Source organism: Cupressus sempervirens, chromosome 4, assembly GCF_028749045.1.
Source record: "Cupressus sempervirens isolate cs-2001-9-10 chromosome 4, ASM2874904v1, whole genome shotgun sequence".
Lineage (NCBI taxonomy): Eukaryota > Viridiplantae > Streptophyta > Pinopsida > Cupressales > Cupressaceae > Cupressus > Cupressus sempervirens.
Genome location: NC_143121.1, coordinates 880,436,402 through 880,460,587, shown reverse-complemented (window position 1 = coordinate 880,460,587; position 24,186 = coordinate 880,436,402). Strand labels below are relative to the sequence as shown.

Genomic DNA, 24,186 nt, shown 5'->3' with positions numbered 1-24,186 from the left:
AGGCATCTTCCAAGATCTTTGTAAACCCAAATCAACAAATCACCACCCAGATCAACCTTCAGCTACACAAGGTCAACCTTCTACTCTGATAATCTCCAACTAGATCAAATCTTTGCTCTAATACCAACAGATGCAATGCGAGGCAGAAGAATCCCCGAAAGAGATTTCCTAGCCCCCAGCAAATAACCACACAATGGAATATACACAATAACACAAAGATTTAGATCCAAAATAACACCATTTCTCATAATAGAAACACAAGATTTACACCAACATACCCAGTTGTAAGGCCTTCCTAAATACAATGCAATTACAATAGTAATTTTGCAAGATCTCACAAGATCCAAACCCTAGCTCAACCAAACTTTGCTCCTTCTCAACTACTCCATCTTCTCCATGTTGGATGAATAATGAGTCAAGACTCCATAAGACCCTCTATGTAAACCCAACTAAGCCACAAGTCGACCTACGATAGATATTAAATATGAAATGCCTTAGTCGGCTTACAACACCCATTAAATACACATAGGATAAAGATCCAAAGCCTAAATAAGTCCACACATATCTCCAGATCGATCCATGTCATGATCACACACATTAAATGCACTAAGTTGGCCGATCCAATCCACAAGAAATCCATTCGGCAAGCCAAACTATCAAGCATCAGCATAACCTCCAAGAATGATTGAGTTCCCTCAAGCATCGCTGACCTCCTTCAGTAGTCGAGCAACCAACACACGCCAAGCAATACAGTATATGTTGAGTACCTTCAGGTGTCGAGTTCCTTCAGAGACAAAGCCTCTTAGCCAACACTACAACCAAGAACTACTCAATAGTGACAAAGTATCAACCCTTCTTCACCTGATTCCTCCAACTCCAAGGTCAAAACAACTCCAGCATGCAGGATCGCCAACTTCCCTAGGATGCTCTTGCATCAACTTATCTACTTCTTATCACAGTCTCTTATTGCATTGTCTATATAAGGAGGCCTATAATGTATACATGTATTATGTCCATTGTCAAAATATCATTCTTGCATCTTAATGCGATAGTCCTGTTGTTCTCTTGTGGAAGTTATCTTGGTCTTACATTTGATCCTGGCATGTTGTAGAGTTCTCTAAAACTCTAGCACATCTTCTCCTCAAAAATGAGGATTACAAACAAATTGTTTATTACGAAAACAATCATAAACAATATACAACAGTGATGCAGATATAAGGAGTAGCAACTCATTTAAAAAGTAAAGATAATGATCAAAGCAAGCAATTATGTTTATGAAGGCAGTGCTTTATATTAAAGTATTATAGATAGGCAATGATGACTAACACAATCAAGGAAAGAAACCCCCCTAAGAAGATGTCCAATACTTGTAGCTAGGAATGCCACACAAATGGAAGTAAGAATACTGGATTGTCATCAAGTTGGCCTACAAATGCAAATATTCTATCACCGTTGTCAATACACAACTACAAATAAGTCAAATTCATTTACCAATAGATTAGGACCTGTTGTGAGGTTTTCAAACCATCGCCCCAAAAATTTTGGGAACCCCCTTTTTTCATCACCTCAGCAATAGTTTTTTGAAGTTGTCCAAAAGTTTTTTTTTGAGTTTTGAAAATTTTGAGCCTTGGACACCTTCAGGCCAATGGGAGAGACTTAGCTTATTTTCACTCAGTTTTTTTAACTTGATTTTCCAAAGCCACCAATTCTATCCTTAGGCCAAACAAATTTCAAAGTTAATTCCAACTTGGCAGGATAAAATTGTAAATTTTGTACTTAGACATTTTGTTTGAAAATTTGGATATAATTGTAAAAACTTGAGTAATTTTTAAAAAATGAAAATTTTGTTAAATTTGGTCTTTTGGAAAATCTTAATTATTTTTGGTGAAAAGGATTAATTTTGTGGTGATGAAATCAAATTGCAAAATCGATTTTAGACTTTAGAGAAATAATTTTATTTGTGTTAAAATGCTAAAATTGCTTAGCGAAATCAATTTGAATTAAAATTGCAAAATTTGGTTTTAAATGGATTAAATTGCTTTGAAAACCTTTTAGCCTTTAATGAAATTAGTAATTTAATATTGAAAAATGGCTTTTGGCTAGCCAAAATCCAATTTTAATGACGTATTAATTACTAATTCTTCATTAAATGGAAATATTTAACACCTCTAAGGCATAATTTATTTTCTTTTTGCAATTTTGGTCCAATTGGCAATTTAAAAGTTAATTTTCATCATGGCAAAATTAATTTTGGTTAAGTATTTAATTTTGGGCCATAATTTTGCATTAATTACTGTTTTTCTTACTCCCAGGGTCCAAGTCGACTAGCTTAGGGGGGAGTAAGAAAGTTGGGTATAAGAGGAGGCCTCTCTCCCATTTCCTCCTCACTTCTCACTTCTCCTTTCGAGGTGTTGGCGATTTTGCAAGAGCAGATTTGCACTCTTCTTGCTTGCCGAATTTTGTGGGAGATAAAATTCTGATTTTTGCAAGAAGCTGTGATTTTTGCCCTAGGTTGGGTAATTTTATTTAGAGATGAATTACATGATAAATTTCTGATTTGCAAGTGGATTTGAAGTTCTTGAGGTCTAGTCCTAATTTCGAAAAGTCGTGTGATTATTGGTTAAGGTGAATTTTAATCATTTAGAGTTGAAAGGGGTCCTTAAGTTGACATCCTTCTTTCGTTCTAGTCTAAGGATTGCTTCCCTTGGTTCTACTTGCCTTCTAGTCCACCACTCTACCATCCCGTAATAGAGCGACGAGTATGGAGGATGTTAGTGCAAGTAAGAATCCCAAGCAGACAAACAGTAAGAAAGATAGAGGATATGATGCCCAAAACACCCTTCTTCTCGACAATGAAGTGAATAACTGACACTAATATTGGTGCAGCAGACATGATACAAATGAAGGACAAACTAAAGGAAGGATAATCCCCCTTCGCAAAGAAGATATATAGAAGCGGAATTGTACATGCAGCAAGCAGCATGGCGAAGTCAGCGGAACCCAGGGCGAAGCACACATCTTGTCCTCCTATGGAAGAAGTTAACGAAAGGCTAGCTAAGTTCATTGCCTTAGTTAAGAAAATGAAAGAAAGGGAAGAGTTATATTAGAAGGTCATTTGATGTAAGCCCAAGTGGCAAATTTCTCATTCTTCTAGAATAGGACAAGTGTCTATTTCTGATTGGCCACCATTTTGGTGCCTTCTCATTGGTTGCCACTTTTAGACATTTTTCATTGGTCCATTGACGAGGTGGCAGCTTCTCATTGGTCGATGGGGTGGCAACCCTAATTAGGGCTTTGAGGATCCAATCTGAATCATTGATCTTGTTTTGATCTCCACCGTCCATTGTATTTTTGGCCCCTATATAAGGCCATTTGCTCTCATTTGTGAAGTGTTGGAGAAATTGTTGCTAAGATAATACCAAAATCGCTCTCTTCTTCATTGTTGTGACTTGCATGGTGATTAAGAACATTGGGTGTTATTGAATGTTTTCTACTTCCACATAATTAGATTTCCTTTCAAGTTGCTAAGGTTGGTTGCATTTGAAGTTGTTTAAGTGAGGTTAAAGTAGATGGATAGTTGTATGGTAGCATTGGTAGATGTTTGATAGGGATCAATACTAGACCATTAGCATCCTAGGGGCTGGTTGGGAAGCCTTGTGTGGTAAACTAGTTCATTTTCCTTTGAATCATTGCATTTATGGAGGCGGGGCAGCTGGTTAGCCTTCATTAGATTCGATCCCAACCCATTTGCTAACCTTCCATTCATAGGAGTAGGAGTAGAATAGTGAGTAGTTGGGTAGTCGAAGTTTAGAGAAAGAAGTTAGGGAAGTAAGTCAAGTATCAAAACACATTCATTCACCTTCCACCACCACCGCTTTCCCACCAACATCATCATTGGCAAACACATCCTCCATCATCACCACCAACATTATCTACCACCTGCATATTTCACAAACCCATCATCATCTCCATCATTCCACCAAAGCCCAAGTCATCCTTGAATGAATAGCGAAGGCCGCCTAAGTGATTACTAGCAAATCACATCGATAAAACTGAGTGAGTATCCACAAGCGTAAGGAACATTGAAGTTATTCTCATATCCCATGAGCAATAATTTTTCAAGAGAGAAATTGTGTTTGATACTTCGTATCGGATATTCAATTACTAATATGTTATGTAAGTGATACAAAAACTCGCATCAACATTATCTGGCGCTAGAAAGAGGGCTGAATGATTTTCATTCTTGGATCAACTTGGAAATTCAGAGCAAAGATTGAGGAGGAATGAGCTTTCGAAGTTAGATTTGAGATAAGAGATCTCTTTTAAAGTGAAAATTCAAAAAACCAAAAAATTCAAAAGAGGAAGAAGAAAGGTTTCTCAATGGATAGGCGAGTGGACGTTCATCCCATTTGGTCTAATTTGAACAAAATGTTACCTCCATTGAATTTGTCTCAACTTGCAGCATCAAGGAAATGTAGGATACATGGTACTACGGATCATGGGGAGATGGATTGTTTGGTGTTCTTTTGAAAAGTGGACTTGGCATTAAGAGGAAAATTTTCTTTTTCACAAATACATGAGCCTGTGGTCTTTATCAATTCAGAGGAAGATTTTCTTGTTTTCAAAGAAGATATCAATAGGGAAACAAAAAACATGTAGAAAAAGTTATTGGTGCTTTGCACATAGTCTCATATATTCAGAGTCTACTTGCCCATCTTGCCAAGACACCATTGACTTGGTCAAATTTCAATTGGGATGGTATGAGGAAATATCAGTAGGAGGTGGTAAACATTTCTTTCAGCTTTCAAGTTGGGCACCAAAAAAGGAAGAAGATAAGGTGTGTCAGGATGATATGGTTGATTCTAATGTTCAAGATAACCAAGTGGATGAACCTTCACACATTATATCACAAGATGGAGTGGTTGATAAGAAAATTGAGAAAACAATTGAATCTATCCAAGGGAGAGAAAGGATGGTAGGCAAAGGTCAACATGTGATCACACACGAATAACTACAAATGGAACATCGAAAGGTGGACGAAGAGGATATCTTTGGTGAGCCTTCATGCATAATTCAAGAGGTGACTCTTGAGGGTGGGTTGCAAGAAGTTTCAAATATCCTTAAAGAGGAAGATAATCAAGTGGGCGAGTTGAACAGTGAAATACAAGATATCACAAGAGAATCAGGATATGAAGAAAATTTGATAAACCAATACAAGATGCTATCTCCACTACATTCTTTGGGGGGATGCTTGAAGATCCTATAGAAGAAATACAAAAAGAGTCATTACCCGAAGCACTTCAAGGTGATCAAGTTGTTGCAAGTAGCATGATTCACCATCAACTCCAACCTCCAGAAATTTTGTCTCTTGAAATGGAAGTTGATGGACATCTCACAAAGACGTATGATGTTTCTCCTATCAGTCTTGAAGGTACTATGTTTGGTGAGTATATATAAAGAACGGCAAGATGTTCCTAAAGAGAGTCCAACGGGAAATTACATGCTAGATGATGAAGCTCCTATTGGTAAGGATATGCAAGGATTGTTGAGTGTTGATCAAGTTGCTCCCATGGAAAAGGAAAATAAAGAACAATTTGAGTTGATGCTACAGTTGGATATTGTGTTCCAGCAACTTGGAGAGGTGTTTGATGGGGAGAATAAGAATACTTGATTTTTGAGGATACACTTGAGGAGATTCACAAGGATTCATGGTTCACAGTTCACAAGGACAAGCCCCCAAAGGCAATATTTCATGAGCTTGATTCCAAGATTGCTCCTGCCTGGACTACTAATGAGTTTGATGTAGATGTTAGAGGGAAGATCCATCACCAATTGCGACCTCTTGAAGTTGTGGATGATCAATTGATGTTTAAATGAGAGTTACCACTTGAAGCACACCAAGTTGTTTCTTTCCCTGCTCTTAAAGATGGAAGGTTTGAAAGTTTTTATTTTGATTATGGAAATTCTGGAGAAACAACTTGTATTTGGATTAATCATGGACCCTATGAGTTGCCTCAATTGTTGGTCTTGCGTGATAATTTTCTAGAGTTTGAGTTTGAGGTAAACAAATTTTTTTCAGAGTACAAGGACGAGTTTGCGAGATTGAGAACTATCACCCAGACCTTGTTACTTTTGAACATCCTAAGAAACCATGTTAGATCCAGTGTATATATTAGATCGGTTAGTGTTGTCCCCTTAGAGTCTTGTGCATAGTTAGGGTAGGTTTGTCTTGGACCATTTGGTTCAGGAGAGTAGTTTAGTTTCCTTTTAGTTGGGTAGATTAAAGTTTCCCTTTCAATTGGTTAGAATTTTTCTTTTAGTAGTTTAGTTTTGGTTAGGGTAGTTTTCTTTCAACTGCTTAGTTTAGGTGTTGTGAGGGAGCTCGAATTTGATTTGTATAAGGTCATTTGACTTGAGATCTTTTAGCTTCCTCAGTGGGGGAGTTTTGGTTTTGGGCCTTTGCAAGTGCAAAGGTGGGGTCCATGTTATCACTCGTGGGCAAGGTGTGTAGATTTTACATTTTTGGTGAGAAAACGGAGTCTGTCTTGTTCATTTCTCAAATACACTTAACAAAGTTCAGAGGTTAAAGGATGTGTTTAGTCGTTGGTCTATGGTAGGACTTGTACTAAATCTGGGTCAAACTCGATAGAGGGTCTTGAGTTATCTCTAGCATGGTTACAACATTCTACTCACACTTAATTGCTCTGAGTTCTTGATGTTTTGAAGTGAAATTGGACTTAGTAAAAGTCTTACACCTGCTTCAGCACCATTGTGGTCTTCCAAACCCTCTGCAAGCTTCATTGCCTGCAAACTAAACAAAAGATTGGAAAGAAAAGGAAATATTGAAAAAAAAAAAAAAGAATTTATGCTAAAGTAAATGCAGTATCAAAGTGAAAATAAAGATAAAATTTGGTTCAAGGGTGTGCAATCATCTCTGCCAGTGCCATAAAAATAATCACTAAAGGTAGAACCATGATTGTGGTGCCACAACGATAACTCTGTCAGGGCTATAGACGCCTAACTGGCAGTGGGGCCCTATCTAGGTTGCTTTTGAAGTAGGGATATTATAATAGCTAAGTTTAATGGATCTGAGAGATTATCAAGTTCTTGTCGAGCGGGAAATAAATCATTTGCACAGACGTGAGTAACTTATGGTCGGGATGCTTAGGTTCAACTTGAGAGTTCTTTCTCTTGTTGAGTGCTTGTCCTTAAGTGATTTTCGGATAGGCCATCCTAAGATTTTTATTCTAAGTTACTTATTTCTTGAAATGTTCAAGAACATTTCTTTGGGTTGATGCTAGTTGTTGTGAGGTTTTCACACCATCGCCCCAAAAATTTTGGGAACCCCCTTTTTTCATCACCTCAGCAATAGTTTTTTGAAGTTGTCCAAAAGTTTTTTTTTGAGTTTTGAAAATTTTGAGCCTTGGACACCTTCAGGCCAATGGGAGAGACTTATCTTATTTTCACTCAGTTTTTTTAACTTGATTTTCCAAAGCCACCAATTCTATCCTTAGGCCAAACAAATTTCAAAGTTAATTCCAACTTGGCAGGATAAAATTGTAAATTTTGTACTTAGACATTTTGTTTGAAAATTTGGATATAATTGTAAAAACTTGAGTAATTTTCAAAAAATGAAAATTTCGTTAAATTTGGTCTTTTGGAAAATCTTAATTATTTTTGGTGAGAAGGATTAATTTTGGGGTGATGAAATCAAATTGCAAAATCGATTTTAGACTTTAGAGAAATAATTTTATTTGTGTTAAAATGCTAAAATTGCTTAGCAAAATCAATTTGAATTAAAATTGCAAAATTTGGTTTTAAATGGATTAAATTGCTTTGAAAACCTTTTAGCCTTTAATGAAATTAGTAATTTAATATTGAAAAATGGCTTTTGGCTAGCCAAAATCCAATTTTAATGACGTATTAATTACTAATTCTTCATTAAATGGAAATATTTAAAACCTATAAGGCATAATTTATTTTCTTTTTGCAATTTTGGTCCAATTGGCAATTTAAAAGTTAATTTTCATCATGGCAAAATTAATTTTGGTTAAGTATTTAATTTTGGGCCATAATTTTGCATTAATTATTGTTTTTCTTGCTCCCAGGGTCCAAGTCAGCTAGCTTGGGGGGAGTAAGAAAGTTGGGTATAAGAGGAGGCCTCTCTCCCATTTCCTCCTCACTTCTCACTTCTCCTTCTCGAGGTGTTGGCGATTTTGCAAGAGCAGATTTGCACTCTTCTTGTTTGCCAAATTTTGTGGAAGGCAAATTTTGTGAGAGCCAAAATTTGTGGGAGCCGAAATTTGTGGAAGATAAAATTCTGATTTTTGCAAGAAGCTACGATTTTTGCCCTAGGTTGGGTAATTTTATTTGGAGGTGAATTACATGATAAATTTCTGATTTGCAAGTGGATTTGAAGTTCTTGAGGTCTAATCCTAATTCTGAAAAGTCACTATACGATTATTGGTTAAGGTGAATTTTAATCATTTAGAGTTGAACGGGGTCCTTAAGCTAACATCCTTCTTTCGTTCTAGTCTAAGGATTGCTTCCCTTGGTTCTACTTGCCTTTTGGTCCACCACTCTACCATCCCGTAATAGGGCAACGAGTATGGAGGATGTTAGTGCAAGTAAGCATCCCAAGCGGACAAACACTAAGAAAGACAAAGAGGATATGATGCCCAAAACACCCCCCTTCTTGAAAATGAAACGAATAACCGACACCAATATTGGTGCAGTGGTCATGATACGGATGAAGGACAAACTAAAGGAAGGACAATCCCCCCTTGGCAAAGAAGATATATAGAAGCGGAAAGTCAACAAAACCTAGGGCGAAGCACACACCTTGTCCTCCTATGGAAGAAGTTAACAAAAGGCTAGCTAAGTTCATTGCCTTAGTTAAGAAAATGAAAGAAAAGTGAAGAGTTATATTAGAAGGTCATTTGATGTAAGCCCAAGTGGCAAATTTCTCATTCTTCTAGAATAGAACAAGTGTCTATTTCTGATTAGCCACCATTTTGGTGCCTTCTCATTGGTTGCCACTTTTAGACTTTTTTCATTGATCCATTGACGAGGTGGCAACTTCTCATTGGCCGATGGGGTGGCAACCCTAATTAGGGTTTTGAGGATCCAATCTGGATCGTTGATCTTCTTTTGATCTCCATCGTCTGTTGTATTTTTGGCCCCTATATAAGGTCATTTGCTCTCATTTGTAAAGTGTTGGAGAAATTGTTGCTAAGATAATACCAAAATCGCTCTCTTCTTCATTGTTGTGACTTGCATGGTGATTAAGAACATTGGGTGTTATTGCATGTTTTCTACTTTCACATAGTTAGATTTCCTTTCAAGTTGTTAAAGTTGGTTGCATTTGAAGTTGTTTAAGTGAGGTTAAAGTAGATGGATAATTGTATGGTAGCATTGGTAGATGTTTGATAGGGATCAATACTAGACCACTAGCATCCTTGCGGCTGGTTGGGAAGCCTTGTGTAGTAAACTAGTTCATTTTCCTTTGAATCATTGCATCTATGGAGGTGGGCCGATTGGTTAGCCTTCATTAGATTCGATCCCCGTCCATTTGCTAACTTTTTATTCATAGGAGTAGGAGTAGAATAGTGAGTAGTTGGGTAGTCGACATTTAAAGAAGGAAGTTAGGGAAGTAAGTCAAGTATCAGAACACATCCATTCACCTTCCACCACCACTGCTTTCCCACCAACATCATCATTGGCAGACACATCCTCCATCATCATCTCCATCATTCTACCAAAGCCCAAGTCATCCTTGAATGAATAGTGTAAGGTTGCCTACGTGATTACAAGCAAATCACATTGATAAAACTGAGCAAGTATCCACAAGTGTAAGGAACATTAGAGTCATTCTCATATTCCATGAGCAATAACTTTTCAAGAGAGGAATTGTATGTTTGATACTCTGTATCAAATATTCAATTACTAATATGTTATGTAAGTGATACAAAACCTCGCATCAACAAGACCCAAATCATAAGAACAACCCCAAATAGGTATTATAAGCAATGCAAACACAATAAAGGGCTGATCAATCATATAACAACATAGAACCATGTGCTAATTAGTATTGCATGTCATGAATCTAATCATGAGCCGCAACTCACCATCTTGAACATTAGAACATGAAAGCTAGCATAGGATCAAACTAATCATAAGATAACTTTGTTTGGAAATCCCATAAAAAGATGCGAAGCTAGACATAGGATCCATGGTGCCTAGACCTCGTCATAAGGGTCACATAGTAAAATGAGTGAACTGGATTGATTACAACCTAAAACAAAAAGAAAATTGTCTAAATGAACAATAACAAATTGAAAAGGAAATCTTTTTGGGTGATGCAGGATTGCCAACAACCCAAGGATGCTTCTGCATTAAACATCCCAGGTGAATTGGAAGATGTTTCATAAGAGGAACTTATGAACATCTGATCATATTCAAGACAAATTCATCATGTTCATTCTTAACCCAAATATCTTCTTCATCAGGAAGTAAATGACTATATCAATTCTCCAAATCCATAAGACCAAAAGAATACCCTTCACCCTCAAGTACTTCTCTGCTATTGCTTTCACCACCTCTGCTCTAACTCTCAAATCCACACCAATTGCTACTGTCTTTATTACCTCTATAGCCAGCAACCAATTTCTGATATATTCCTTGTTGGTTGACTCCACCACCAACATCATTTAATAACTTCTCAATCTCTAATCCTCTCACATGATTATGTTGCTCATCTGATATCATTACTCCAATAATTTGATGTAAAGTCATCCAGTTGTCACCGATCTCCAATTCCACCACTTCATATTCATTTATCAGAGTCCTCGACAATTGTACAACCTCAATAACCTTCTCAACCACCTGCTACAAATCCATCCCCTTATAATCTGAAGCAACCTTATCACTTAAGGTGTAAGTTCTTATCACTCAAATTCTTAGGTTTGTTTCCTTCTTCCTTCAAAGGAATTAAAGTGAACTTTCTTCCATCCTTCATGGTAAAAACTATATTCCTTCGACCAACATGAATAGCACCAACATCATATTGCCAAGGTCTACCTAACAAAAATGACAAGCACTCATGTTGACCACATCACACAATACCTCACCTTGGTATGATCTAATGTTAAAATTAACCCAACACTGTTCTTTCACTTCCACCATATGGTCATCCTGAAACCAATTTATTCCATAAGGACAAGGATGTTTGAGTCTCCTCAATCCTAACTTTTGTACCACTTCCTTAGATACAAGGTTATCAGTACTTCCACCATCCATAATAACCTTATAACACTTACCTCTTGCCTTACAAACAGTCTAAAACAATTGCCTGCTCTACATAGGCTTTGGTTCCTTCTTACTCAACATAACTCTTTGGAACATCAAAGATTCTCCCGTTTCAAGTGGAGCCTCCTCAACAAGTTCATTTCATCTACTTTCTCCTCATGTGCCACAAGGTTATGTTTTTCTTTGCTTGAACCAACAAAACATTGGAAATCCTATGACCAACATTACCACATTTGAAACAAGAACCTCCAAATTCTATGTTGTCTCTGCTCCTCCCATAAATCTTTTGATTAGATTCCTCTTCATTCACAAGTTTATCTTTGCCTCTATCAATTGGTTTATCCCTAAACCTAGGGGTAACCTATCTTCTTTTCAATTTATCTTTTCCCTTTAGAGCATTTTGATCTTCAATGCCATCGGTTCATATTCATTCACCAAAGTCTTCAACAACTCTACAACCTTTGTAACCTTCTCAGCCACCTGCTATAATTCCATCCCTTTCTGATCTGAAGCAAATTGATCTCTTAAGGTGTAAATTCTCATCACACTCTAATTCTTAGGTTTGCTTCTTTTCTTTAAAGGAATTAAAGTAAATTTTCTTACTTCCTTCGTAATAGAAACTACATTCCTTTGATAATCATGAATAACACCAACATCATATTAGGTCTACCTAACAAAACAGAACAAGCACTCATGTTAACCACATCACACAATACCTCATCACAATATAGTCCAATGTTGAAATCAAGCCAACATTGTTTTTCACTTCCACCACATGATCATCCTGAAACTAACTTATTCCCTAAGGGCAAAAGTGTTTGACTCTCCTCAATCCTAATTTTTGTAGCATTTCCTTAAGTACAAGGTTATCATTACTTCCACCATCCATAATAATTACGACACTTGTCTCTTGCTTTACAAACAATTTAGAACAGTTGCCTTCTCTGCATGGGCTCTAGTTCCTTCTTAGTCAACATAACTATTTGGAACATCCAAGATTCTCCTATTTCAGGTGCAGCCTCCTCAACAAGTTCATCTCCATTTGCTTTCTCCTCATGTGCCACAAGGTTCTATTTTCCTTTGCTTGAACCAACTGAACATTAGAAAGCCTTGTACCCAATATTACCACATTAGAAACAAGTACCTCTAAATTCTTTGTCATCTCTGCTCCTTTCATGAATCTTCTCATCAAATCCCCTTTCATTCACAAGTTTATCTTTGCCTCTATCAACTAGTTTATCCTCAACCCTAGGGGTAACTTGTCTTCTTTTCAACTTATCTTCTCCCTTAAGAGTATACTAATCTTCAATTCCACCAGTTCATATTCATTCATCAAAGTCTTTGACAACTGTACAAACCTGACAACCATCTCAGCCACCTGCTACAAATCTATCCCCTTCTAATTTGAAGCAACCTGATCTCTTAAGGTGTAAGTTCTCATCACACTCAAATTCTTAGGTCTATTTCCTTTTTCCTTCAAAGGAATTAAAATGAACTTTCTTCCATCCCTCATAATAGAAACTACACTCCTTCACCAATAATGAATAATGTTAATGTTTTAGCCTAGAAATAGAGATAAACAACAATAAAAGAGCATAAACAATACACAGAACATTGAAAACATTTATCTTGGGAAGACCCTTCCATGAGAAGGGAAAAACCCACCCACACCAGCGAAAGGATCTTTTATCAATCATAAATTATTCGAGTACATGTCTTTCTACTTGATTGATTTACAATATAACAAGCAATCACATAAATAGATTGCACAAGACTCTTCATCTTTCACACAAAGGTCTCTTTAAGTCCCAAAAATAAGACCCTTAATATTTTCACATATACAACACTTCACTTTTCCATATGCATGCCTCTTTGCATGACGTATGACACGTCTTTTGCATAATATTAACTTAAATATAATCAAAAATATTTCTTTTAGCTAAAGATGACCATAACAGTCATAAGCAACATATCTCTATCTCATAAAATCAGAGATAAAGATCTCTATCGCAGCTACAAACTTCAACACTCCCTCTTAGCAGAAGAGATCTTTAGTCAGGCATGCACACATTGCTGCAACCAAAGATGATAAATTCACATAACATATGTTATCTCAGCATAACATAATCCACCACAGTTACTTCATCAGCACATAAAATGGAGTCACACACGTGACTTTCACCATGCCTACTCGCACAGGGTAGAATGAAGACTTTCATCTCAAAACTTCTCCCAGAGAAAGATACATTTCCATCATACCTATTCCCATAGGGTGGTCCATCGCACCTACTTGCAAAGAGTGGAATGAGGGCATTCACCTCAGACTTCTCATAGAGAAGAATGCATTTCCACCATGTCTACTCGTAGAGGGTGCTCCACCATACCTACTTGTCGTGGGTGGAACGAGGGGTTTCACCTTAGACTTCTCCCAGAGAAGAATGCATTGTTAATTGAGATTTTATCTTAACAAAGACTCCCTCTCAGCAGGGACAACTTTAATAACTGAGATTTTCTCTCAACAGAGACTCCCTCTCAGCAGAGACAACTTTAATTACCACAATAAGATGGCTGACTATTGCATAGACTTGCAAAGGGTTGCAAAGGGTTGGACATTTCCCTCTGTCACACAATCTCCCTCTAAAGCTGAATAGTCACTCTCTCTAAATACTAAATGTGATCTTCCCCTTTTAATGAAGATAATGTGCCACCAATTTAGTATTCAAGACTGCAAACAAGCTTTGCAAAATCTTTCACCATCTCACTGCACCCTACAACCAAGAGATTTATAACAACTCATAAGATCCACTTATCATAGAGATCAAAGCAAATGTATTCTTTCTTTTTACTTAGAGACAAAAATCATAGAATGCTTATCTCTTCGAGATTTGAATCTCAACACCTATACATAAAAATGCAGCCCAGCATTCATATGAACAAAATGAGTTACTCAAAAAAATTAGAAGTGGGATCTTTCAATATATCCTATCAGTCTAACCACAAGCTTTTGCACAAAGTCAAAACATCATACATACGATACAGGATACCTGATTCTTAGAATCAAAATCAATGAACACAGGTAATATAATAAAACAAAAGATCTCAGAGTTTACCTCAACGGTAAGGAATCATATCCCAATTCCATCCTCAGAATTTCATCAAAAACTGAATATAAAGATGCAAATATACACAAAGATAATTTATATTAATCAATTCTCCAAGTCTAAAAGCCTTGAAGTCATTTTAGTAACTAAGTTAGAAGCCACAGGTTGCATAATATCAAGTCAGAACATATGATAAGAGTATAAATAAATCAGAAAACATACCCAATGGATACCCCTAAATGAAAGGCTATAAGGAGAGTAAACAAATGAAAACTTTCCTAATGCTGATGTCAACAGTCATTGCCAATAATACCAAGACCACCTGCATAACCACGACTGCTCCGACAATTAGCTAAAGTTGGCTCGATGTTATTGAGTACTTATAGACTTTCGTGAAGGCTTAGCAAAGATGGTGTCAATTCAAGAAGGCAGAAAAATACTCAATAGAACAAATATACTGAAAAATATCAAGGACAATAACCTTATTGATCAGAAATTTATGAACCTAGAGGCAATATTCCCAATGACATGACATATAATGCTAAGAGCATAAAATATTTCTCATAATTCAAGAAGATTATCAAAAATACTTATCACTTTGTAGTCAGAGTTGTTAGGAATAAGGTGTCTCAACCTTGGATAATTCCTATTCTTATTATTTGTTTCGTAAAATGTATTTCTTGCAAATAATGTTGATGTGTCGGCATCTTGAATTGTGTATAAGGAGATCATCACTAAAATGGTTATGACGGATTCCTATGACACATAAGAGCTATGTTAGGAAGATTCAATGATAGGTGAAGACATGTGGCAACTGATAATCTTGAGTACTGTACACTCTATCCCAATAGTGGGGTTGAAAAAAAATTTAGGGTTCCTATTTTCTCGGAGAATGGTAAAACCCTAATACAGTTATCTTTGGGAGTAACCCTAAAAGTGAAACGCATGTTATAAGCGTTTTTAGGGTTGCGAAGAGGTGTATGCGAAGTAGTGTATTGTTGGTATTGTGAGTTGCTACTGGAGTCTTCTGTTGTCGCTATTGAACTTGCATTGCAAGTGTATTGTAACCTTGTGTTGAAGATAATACATTGTGCAGGTTCTGAAGGGGTGGGGTTGTTTTACCGAAAGGTTTTTCCCCACCGGCAAATCTGTGTTATGTGTTTCTTTCTCTGTCTATTTTCTTTATGCTTGCTTGGCTGAAATATTGTTGTTTACATGATGTTGAATCTGTAAGTGTAAAAGATTTTAATTGGATTTGCACCATACTTCTCTTAAGAGATTAGTGTAGGAAGTTGTTTCCGCACCTGAGTTTCCTTACAAGAGTAACTCTTTGAAGGCACTCCTTAGAATGGGCTCTGCAAGTGCACGAGTATTTTAATTTCTTCCACAAAAGTTCACCTAATTAGGACTTCAAAATCACTGTAAAGATGCTCTGGAATGTTAACAGTTTCCAAACCTTCTCCAAAGGGCTCACCGACATAAACTTGAAGTTATAAGAAATATGCGAGGTTCAAAGAAAAAACTACTGATGTGTAAAGCAATTTGACGAATATATTGAGTAATATCTTTGTAGAGTGATCTCCCATGAATCTGCTATGTCTAAAAATGATCACTGATGTTTATGCAGTCATTGTTAGAATGGTCGCCTCCAACATCCTGGCTCTTCACAACTATTTTCTATATTGTGCACAATTGTCTCCCTTGATGAAGCAACCAAAAATAAGAAACAACACAAAAAGAAAACTGACAACTTCTGAAGAAAATGATAATGCCTCCATGAGGCTAGGTTGCTTTTTTTTAGCATCAAACCATAAGTCATGCCTCCAAGATTCAAACGTTGTGCCAAAATACTCCAACCAAAAACTATCCTCAGCTCAACTGAGAGAGTTATCTACAGCTCTTAACAAAATTATATTAAAAAAATTCCATATACATTATCTTAGAATCTCACAACTTTATGCTCTTGCGATAAATTGTGTATAGAGTCTATCTTACAAACATGACTGGACCTAAAGAAATCAGTCTTTTAGGCACTATAACGCTGAAAATTCTACCACGATACTCCCTTCCAACTCCTATCAAAAAATCCACCACCACTCAAATAATAAATCACTACTCAAAGATGATACAATCAACAATCAGACACCAGCAAATTGAAGAAACACATACACCAGTGGATTGAAAGGTGAACGACATCACTCATAATATTCAATTGTCGATCTTCCCGAGAAAGACAACCACGTGAACTCTTGAACGGAAACTGAAGAAAGAGGAAGTCCAATAGACTAAGTCGTTAACCGGCAAGATGAGGCTCATTACATTTGGCGAACCAAGACTTGAACTAAGAAATCATGGCACATTCCTTCTATAGAATCATGATATACATCTTTAGTGGATAGATGAATGAATGTTGGAAGACCTGTCTCTAACGATGTGTATATAAATGGAAGAAACAGGAACACTGCAAAGCCTGAGAATGACACACAAATATTGTAAATAAATAAATATATATATATATATATATAGATGAAATACGATCTATATGTCGATCCTATAGCTGATGCACAACATCTCAAAATATAATATAGATGAAATACAATCTTTTGCAACCAGAATTTACAAATGAAGCTCAAAAAACATGAGATAGCCATTTTCAAAAAAACAAAAAATATAAGTCGGAAGATAAACTTCTGACAAATGTTGGAGATAACTAGAAAATAGGTACTATCATGCAAAAGATAAAAACCATACATCCCTTCATGCTAAGAAGAAGGCATAAACAATTCCTCTAATCATAACCACCATGTAAGGTCAACTTCAGAAATGGCAACAGATCAACAGGAGGACTTGATTCCTCTTAAATTTGATTTCAACATGCACTAAATTTAAGAAGTAATACTTAGTACCATCAGCTACTCGGTATCATCAGCCACCCTGACAAGGAATTCACAAACACCAAGATTACTCCTCCTACTCTGTGCAGAAGAGAATCCTCCCTCTAAAAACACGCAACTCTGAATATGAAGGGTTTCCAGTCCCCATTACTTCCAAACTGAAATCATGAGAATCTCTAATCTTTGGAAGAGATTGAGGCTAATAAAATATGATGAAACTAGAGAGCTCTTCAATGCATATAGAATGCCTAAGAATTAGAAACCTAGAGACCATCTCTTATTGATGTTTACCTAACCTGGCTTTGATACCATGTTTATGTTTTAGCCCAGAAATAGAGATAAACAACAATATAAGAGCATAAACAATATGTAGAACACTCAAAGCATTTATCCTAGGGAAAAACCCAACTGCAACAGCAAAAACATCTTTTATTCATCATAAAATATTTGAGTAATGGCTTTCCACTTGATATATTTACAATTTATCAAGCAATCACATAAATAGATTGCATAAGACTATTCATCTTTCACACAAAGGTCTCTTTGAGGCCTAAAAATAAGACCCTTAATATTTCCACAAATACAACACTTCACGTTTCCATACACGTGCCTCTTTGCGTGACGTATGACATGTGTCTTTTGCATAATATCAACTTAAATATAATCACAAGTATCTCTTTCAGCTGAAGATGAGCATGACGGTCATAGCCAACATATCTCTATCTCATACAATTAGAGCTAAAGATCTCTATCGCAGCTACAAACTTCAAAAATAACACCAACATCATATTGCCAAGGTCTACCTAACAAAATATGACAAGCACTCATGTTGACCACGTCACACAATATCTTATCCCGGTATGGTCCAATGTTGAAATTAACCTAACATTGTTCTTTCGCTTCCCCCATATGATCATCCTAAAACCAACTTATTCCATAAGGGCAAGGATATTTGAGTTTCCTCAATCCTAACTTCTATACCATTTCCTCATATACAAGGTTATTAGTACTTCTGCCATCCATAATAACCTTACATCACTTGCTTCCTAGTTTACAAATAGTCTGGAACAATTGCCCTCTCTACATAGGCTCTAGTTCTTTCTTACTCAACATAACTCTTCTAAACATCAGAGATTCTACCATTTCAAGTGTAGCTTCCTTCTCAACAAGTTCATTTTCATTTTCTTTCTCCTCGTGTGCCAAAAGGCTATGTTATCCTTTGCTTGAACCAAGTGAACATTGAAAAGCCTTCTGTCCAATATTACCACATTTGAAACAAGTACCTTCAAATTCTTTGTTCTTTTAGCTCCTTCCATTAATCTTTTGACCAAATTCCCAACACAAATTTATCTTTTCCTCTATCAACTAGTTTATCCCTAACCCTAGGGGTAACTTGTCCTCTCTTCAACTTATTTTCTCCCTATGGAGCATATTGATAAACATCCTCAATTGTATTTAGAGAATATTCTTTGCAAATAGACCACATCATCAGCAATCAGTTAAATCGCAACAAAGAATATACACAAGCATACCACCTACAGTCCATAGGCCCATCTACATAAGTGTAGCATATTATATTAAAAGCGCACATATTTCACCACAGCGAATGTGGGATTATACCCAATAAACCATGTTCTCAACAAATCTACAACGCTTCAATGATGACCACATTGCTTGCAAGCTCATTGCCCACGCACTACTTGTAGTTGCGACCTACCCAATTCGGTGCATCCAACCTACTGCCTACGTAGCCTTTGAGCTCCATCACCCTCTACGCGGGCTTGATCGCACCATCTCCTCCACACGGCCCATCCGCCACCCAATGATTGATCTCACCATCCACAACCCATGAGGGCAATACGAACTAGATCCCCTGTCATCCAATAGCACACAAGGATGATCCACAATGGCACTCACCAGATCTAGCACCACCACACTTCCAAGGTCTCGCTCACAAACAACCAGCGAACTACTTGTGCCTAGTCGGGAGGTACCAAGTCTTCTCATTGCCCAATCTGCCAAGAACACAGATCTACATGCAACCCATCCTTGATCAAGCTCGTCAACAATCCTCACTGGCGATTGATCTGCTTGGCTTCCCCAAGCATGCACCAAACAAGGACTTGGAGATCATAACACAGAACACGATCTAACTCGGCTCCTCTAGTTATCAACACGGCCTAAGAAGTTTGTGGCCCTCTACACAACCATATGGCCTTTTCCTGGAACAACTCGGTGATTTTTATTGCCACATGGTCACTGCGCCATTAGATACAATCAGTTTGACACATCAGTAACTTGCCCGGTCAACTTTTTCTGGCCATGGGAACAATCTTACTAGAATAAATTTGATGCCCTTTTACACATCAAACAGGGGTAGGAGGCAATTTTCCAATGACAGCTATATGAAAGTCAATTTATATCACCTATATTACTGACATCATCACTGGTTGAATTTTCTTGCCCTATACTATGTGCATTTTTTTTGAAGTCAGATTTCAAACAAAGACTTGAAGATCATAACACAAAACACAATCCAACTCAGCTCCTCTAGTTATCAACACGGCCTAAGAAGTTTGTGGCCCTCTGCACAACCCTATGGCCTTTTCCTAGAACAACCGGGTGATTTTTATTGCCACATGATCGCTGCACCATTAGATACAATCAGCTTAACACATCAGCAACTTGCCCAGTCAACTATTTTTTGGCCACGGGAACAATCTTACTAGAATAAATTGGATGCCCTTTTACACATCAAACAGGGGTAGGAGGCAATTTTCCAATGACAGCTATACAAACATCAATTTATATCACCTATACTGCTGACATCATCACTGGTTGAATTTTCTTGCCCTTTACTATGTGCATTTTTATTTTAGGTCAGATTTCAAACCCTCATATCTTGCTCATTTTTGCTCCTTTTTTCAAGCATTTTTTTATTTAAACTACAATTTGCTGAAGATTCCAGTGGTGGAATTAGTTTTGGATTTTGGTTGTCCGATTAATCATAATTTGCAGATTTGCATGACTATTCTTGTCTAATTGTGCAATTGGCAACTTCCAAAGTTTCGTTTGGGCACATATTGTAACATTTTCAGGGGCAATATTTTTTTGAAAATGCATGATTTTTCATCTAGTTTCCAGATCTACAGTTAGGTTTTAGTGATTTGGAGTGAGAATATCACTTTAAAAAATAGGTTGTTTGAGGCTATATTTGCACTTGGCTAATACTTGGATTTCAGTTTTCTGATTTGCATCAGTGATTTGGAGGAGTTTTCGGATTTGCATTAGTGATTCGCATAATACTAGGCATGCTTAGTGTCACTTCTATGCATATACATTTGTAATACATGAAAGATCAATATAATTAATGGTCTAATCCTAAATCGTCCATTAAAGCCTTCATAACGATAGGAATTTTCTCTAGGGAAAGGCAGAGTAGGTCATCACAAGGCGAGTAAGTCCCAAGATGGAGTAAGGACATGTTTCTGAAGCCTTGAGGGAGAAGTACCGAGGTGTGTATGAACATGTGTTCCTGAAACCTTGAGGAAGCCTACTTTAAGATTGTTTCCAAGCACCCTAGCACAATAATTCCATCGTCCTCAACGAGGATTAGGGAGCTGGTCTTATATATATGTTTTAGCACTTATATCTATTAATAATAGTGAAACCAATATATATATATATATATATGTGTTCAACCCCAAGATGAGATATGAACGAGATCCGAAAGCCTTGAGGGAGCCTACTTGTAGATTGGTTTCCAAGCAGGCTATGACAAGTAATTCCCCATCCTCTTGAGGGTTGATGATTAGGAAAGAATTAAGGAATTGGGGCTTATATATGTTAACTATCAAATGTGTTATGAATAATTAGTTGTTTCTTAATTTAATCAGATTTAAATACATAGTGATATATGTTTAATCATTGAATACATAGTGATGCCAGGGACATTACAAATGCTAAGTTAATTTACATTTCCAAGCATAATCCAAAGCCCAGTTGGGAACTTTAGGGTGAACCAAGAAAATCCCAATAGGGGACATTATAGTATTTCCTACTCAACCTTGGTCAAACTTATGCCATATTTAGGTCATTTACTTTTTGTGTCTCATGTCATATCAGTGCAAACAACCTGTCATGATCCTATGGTGTCCTATCTTTTGCCTAACTTATATAAGAAAGACTACTCTTGTACAATATATAGACATCCATCGTATCTTATTTTTTTGGTGTTTATTCTATAATATAGCATTTATTTCTTGCAAGCAAAAAGAATGTTTCAATAAAATCAGCAGCAAATGCACACAATTTTAATCAAATGGTAAACTGGTGACTTGGATTAGCAAACACAAAAGCCCTTATTCCAAACAAAATCACTTCTATCTACGAATTAGAAATCACAGTAAACAACAATTATAGTTTAAGAAAGATCTTTACACATAAGTAGAAGAGATGAGTACCTTGATCTGTGGATAAATGAATCAATAGAGGAGTTGCTGTCTTTTTGAAAGATGACATCCACTTGATAAGAGTAGATGGAACATTAGTAGCCATTGCTGCAGAAGAGTTTGACTCACAGGCACGGGGTGCAGAAATGGCTGCACAGTTAACAACAACATGGGGCTAAAATAATCAACCCCATAAAAATAGTATGACAAAGATCAGTAGAAGATTGATAAAAGACTCAAAATAAATCTATACATTCCAATATGAGTTGGAAAACTTTAACTTGTGTCTGGTACCTTCGAAAAAAATTTAAAAAAAGAAAACCTCCACAAATATCAACAAAGGTATTCATATCAACCAATTACAGAAGAAAGAAGGAAAAATATGTAGCTACCTTAATTTCCCAAACGAGATAATCTTTACAGAGCACATCAGATCATGTATATGCGAATCAAATCCGGCCAGTTTTCAATCAAAGAAATAATCACTAACGCAAATAAGTACACTTTTTAATTCCAAAACAGGACCATGCTACCCACAGGCAACTGAAAGTTCAAACAATCCTCCCTCAAACATAGAAATAACCAATCTTGACTTACCATCCAGCAGCCTATTTTTCTTTAGTTCTATTAGAAAAAGTAAACAAATAACATCACGAGTTCAAGTAACTAGCAGATTAAAAAACTGTCAAAACTAAACTACGAGCAGTATCTTCAGAGTTACTAAGACTATGATATCAGTAGCTTATTGCATAACATCAAAAAATACTTGTTGAGCAAGTCTAGGCCTAATTAATTATAAGAGAGCTCCGGTCATCATCGATCCCATGACCCCACTATATTATTACTTCCTTCAGCTTGTCAGTTTCAAATGTGCCCAAGTCCAGCAGCCTACTTTGAAACAGTCTTATGTCAACAACTGCTGCTCTAATCACTGCTATTTCAAAATTTCAATTCATTCCAAAAAAAGAAAACCAACCACAGCCAAATTTGAAAATAAAAAAATTCAAGTTCCGAAGTACCATTGTAGGAATTGCATAGAATTGTGACGGATAAAAAAGCAGTTTACCACCTTAGACCATTACAACAAATGTTTCTAATTATCTGCTTTAGATAATTACGCGGATTACAAATGTTCTTAATTACTCGCATTAGCAACATATCACAATACCCTGGATGGTAAGTAGCATCATAAAAAGATACATTTTTTCTCAACATGGAAATGAAGATAGCCACGCCTAGAAAGATGTTGAAACCATAATCAAATTTTTCAGGGAGAAGAATTATACTATTTCCAGGTCCAGAAGAGAAAGTGCTCAAAACATTAAGTGAAGCCCTTCTTGAACGAGGTAAATTCTATACCTCCGTGCAATCGGTATCCCAGGCCTCATTAGTTCATCCCACTTGTAATTGTTTTCAGTTAACCCCAACCCAGATCATGAAAGAATAATAAAATAACCCTAAATGTATCGACCAGAATTGTGCATTGAACTAAACGAGGCATCCCAATTATAGTGTTATGTATATGCTCATTAAGATCTCCTCGACAGCCAAACACTATCCTACAGTAAATTGAAAAATGTAAAGGAAAACTTGGATTGGTCACCCACCTGACCAAAGGTTTCAGAAATGTTATCCAAACCTTCTCCAGATTGCAAGTCCAATTTGAATGCTTGTAACGGACCGATTGCATCAAAAAGAGCTTGAGGAGGAGAATGAGAATGGTAAGTGAAAGCCAAATCATAGGGATTTCCAGAAAGCGTTGAGAGAGACTGCAGCAAATGCAAACCTAGGTACCCACTTCCTCCTACCACAAGTACAGATGTTTTCCCCATTGGAATGAATTCCCAGGAACAACTGGTTAGCGAATGTGACCGTTTAAGTTGATTTTCTAATGACTCTAAGCTTTTTACTTGTGTCCACGGGTAACGGTCAGTCGTTATATGTGAACTATATCTCCGGAAATTTCAACCAAGATGTCCTTAGGCAATTCAGCTCATATGTGATACCAAGATGTCCTTAAGCAATTCAGCTCATATGTGATGGGCTAGTTCCTAGGGAAAATGATAGGGAAGCTTGAACATCGCATACTAACGAAGAAATTAAGCTTAGGAAAAAAAGTTATTTTGGCTATCTAATATTTTTAGTTTAGTAATCAAGCTTTAGTGTGTGACATTTAAGTCGTCTAGGGAAATGAGCTAGTTGTCACCTATATACGCAATGCCACCACATTAATCATTTATTTTCCCCTCCCAATTGCCACCCAAAAACACTCTAGCACCTACATACAAATATGCCAAAATAAATCACCTTGGACACAATAGCCATTTGTTTTGTTCATATTTTAGTTTTCTTGGTTATTGGTTTGTCCATTTGTTGTGAGCAGGCTAGGGGGGTCTTAGTGGTAGGTTTTGGGCAAACATTTTAAAATGGTAC

General features: G+C 36.7%; 1 protein-coding gene across 3 annotated transcripts in view; it reads right to left on the bottom strand.

The window, feature by feature from the left end:
- The window catches only part of LOC149564200 (NAD(P)-binding Rossmann-fold superfamily protein), a 133,936-nt gene extending 110,264 nt beyond the window's left edge, over window positions 1–23,672 (bottom strand). Inside the window, exons 1-2 of one of the 3 annotated variants that reach the window (XM_089827271.1) lie at window positions 23,361–23,672; window positions 21,766–21,928 (exon numbers count right to left, since the gene is read on the bottom strand). In XM_089827271.1, the coding sequence (XP_089683397.1) occupies window positions 21,766–21,928; window positions 23,361–23,585 (388 nt within the window). In that variant the 5' untranslated portion in view covers window positions 23,586–23,672. The remainder of the gene's footprint in view (window positions 1–21,765; window positions 21,929–23,360) is intronic. The other 2 variants (XM_089827273.1, XM_089827272.1) reach the window with 2 other exon arrangements.
- Window positions 23,673–24,186: the final 514 nt, after the last annotated feature.